The sequence below is a fragment of the Castanea sativa genome, chromosome 11 (assembly GCF_040712315.1).
Source record: "Castanea sativa cultivar Marrone di Chiusa Pesio chromosome 11, ASM4071231v1".
In the NCBI taxonomy this organism is placed as follows: Eukaryota; Viridiplantae; Streptophyta; class Magnoliopsida; order Fagales; family Fagaceae; genus Castanea; species Castanea sativa.
The window spans coordinates 7,796,682-7,798,346 of NC_134023.1; the positions used below are offsets into that span (position 1 = coordinate 7,796,682).

General features: G+C 35.9%; 1 protein-coding gene across 1 annotated transcript; it reads right to left on the reverse strand.

The window, feature by feature from the left end:
• Window positions 1-202: 202 nt before the first annotated feature.
• On the reverse strand, window positions 203-1,076 carry LOC142617270 (antimicrobial ginkbilobin-2-like protein). Its single transcript, XM_075790048.1, has one exon. The coding sequence runs from the start codon at window positions 1,026-1,028 to the stop codon at window positions 303-305; it is 726 nt and encodes a 241-aa protein (XP_075646163.1). The 5' UTR covers window positions 1,029-1,076; the 3' UTR covers window positions 203-302.
• Window positions 1,077-1,665: the final 589 nt, after the last annotated feature.

The window sequence follows — 1,665 nt, forward strand, 5'->3', positions numbered from 1 at the left end:
TAGAGAGAGTTCATAAAGAACTCAACCAAGGTTAAACAAAAATTCTAAAAAAGATTTTGCCGAATATTTTTAAAACAGTAAATGTCTCCCATTTTTTTTTTTAAATAACAATATTTAGCAAAACCCCTGCCCCATGCAGTATTTCATCATCTAAGTACCAAAAATCCAATCAAATGATTACAATTGCCCAAAATTATACAAGTGACGAAGCAAAGATAAGTTGTTTCATTGGACAATTTTATTTGTTTTTAAACATATTACATTACACAGTTTCATACATAAACATAGGAAACCATATCAGTCTAGGCATCAACAAAGGGGTAAAGTTCATATCTAACGTTACAACTGCCACCAACAACTCGCCCACCTCGTTTTCCATCGCAACAGTTGGGAAGTTCACTAATCGCAGTATCAAGACACTTCTTACAATCAAGACCTGAAAGGTCCCTGGTGCATTGAGCCAAACCATATAGTTTGCTTGATGAATCAAGCTTTAGGTCCCCGGTAGCATAGAATTTTGGATTGGCATAAGCTTTATTAGATAACCTGCTTAACAAATCCTTAACTTTTGGATTGAATGACGTGGGATTTTCTACATCTTGGACGTTCCACATGTAGAACTTGTTTTTGTTATCGATTTCTCCAAAGAAATCAATGTTCGAGTACTTCAAAAGACAGTTATCATACCAAATTATCGCTCCTTTTTTATAAGGACAACGATTACCAAGCTCTTTGCCTGCATCAATGACACAGGTCGTACAGTTTGTTTTTGAGACATCACCCCGGCATAGGGCTAAACCATTTGCTTGATCTTGGCCTTGCCCAGTCGAGCTGAGACCAAACCCTTTTGAAGGAACTTTGGTGGACAAAAGATTGAGCAAGCCATTCAAGTTTGTACCATAACGGCTAGTGGCAGTGTAGCTTTCTTGGCTAAAACAAAAATGGTATAATGGGTCAGCACAATTGACTGCATGGAGGGAGAGGCTGAGTAATAGAAAGCTGACAGAAATATATTTTGAGCTCAACATGTTGAATGAAATTGGAGGTTGGTTTTGTGGGTGTGTAATTATCTACAAGAACTCTATAAATAGACGAGACTTTTCAAGTTTTGGCCAAGTATGGAGTATAAAATGCTGACTTTATTCTTAGTGGCAACCTCATCTCAGTCCTAATCCTTTTGATTAGTAAACCTCTCGTACAAAATCGCACTCAGACTTTGAACGTGCTGGAGAGTGGAGTCAGTAATCTTGCACAAAATCTTTTGGTGGCGCTTTTATATTAATTAACTCATGAATGTTCTAAGGAAACTAGAAACCAACTCAAATTCGTGAGGGATCAATGCAGGGGCGGCTGCACTTGTAATTCAGGGGTTCAAATGAACCCCTGACTTGAAAAAAAAAATTTATATATAAAATATTTTTTTTATTAATTTAATTACCCTTAAATTAATGGGATTAAAGTCATATGTTGAAAAATGTCACTTGCTCATGGTTTTGCACGTGCTTAAAATTAATTTTGAAAACCATGAGCAGTGGATAACCTTATTGACTCCACTGCCCAGTGTTTTAAAAATTGGTTTGTTAAAAAATATAAATTATTACCTAAAAAATGAAATAAGACAAGAAAGTGTCGAATAAAAGTGGAATATGGATACGGGTGAAAACA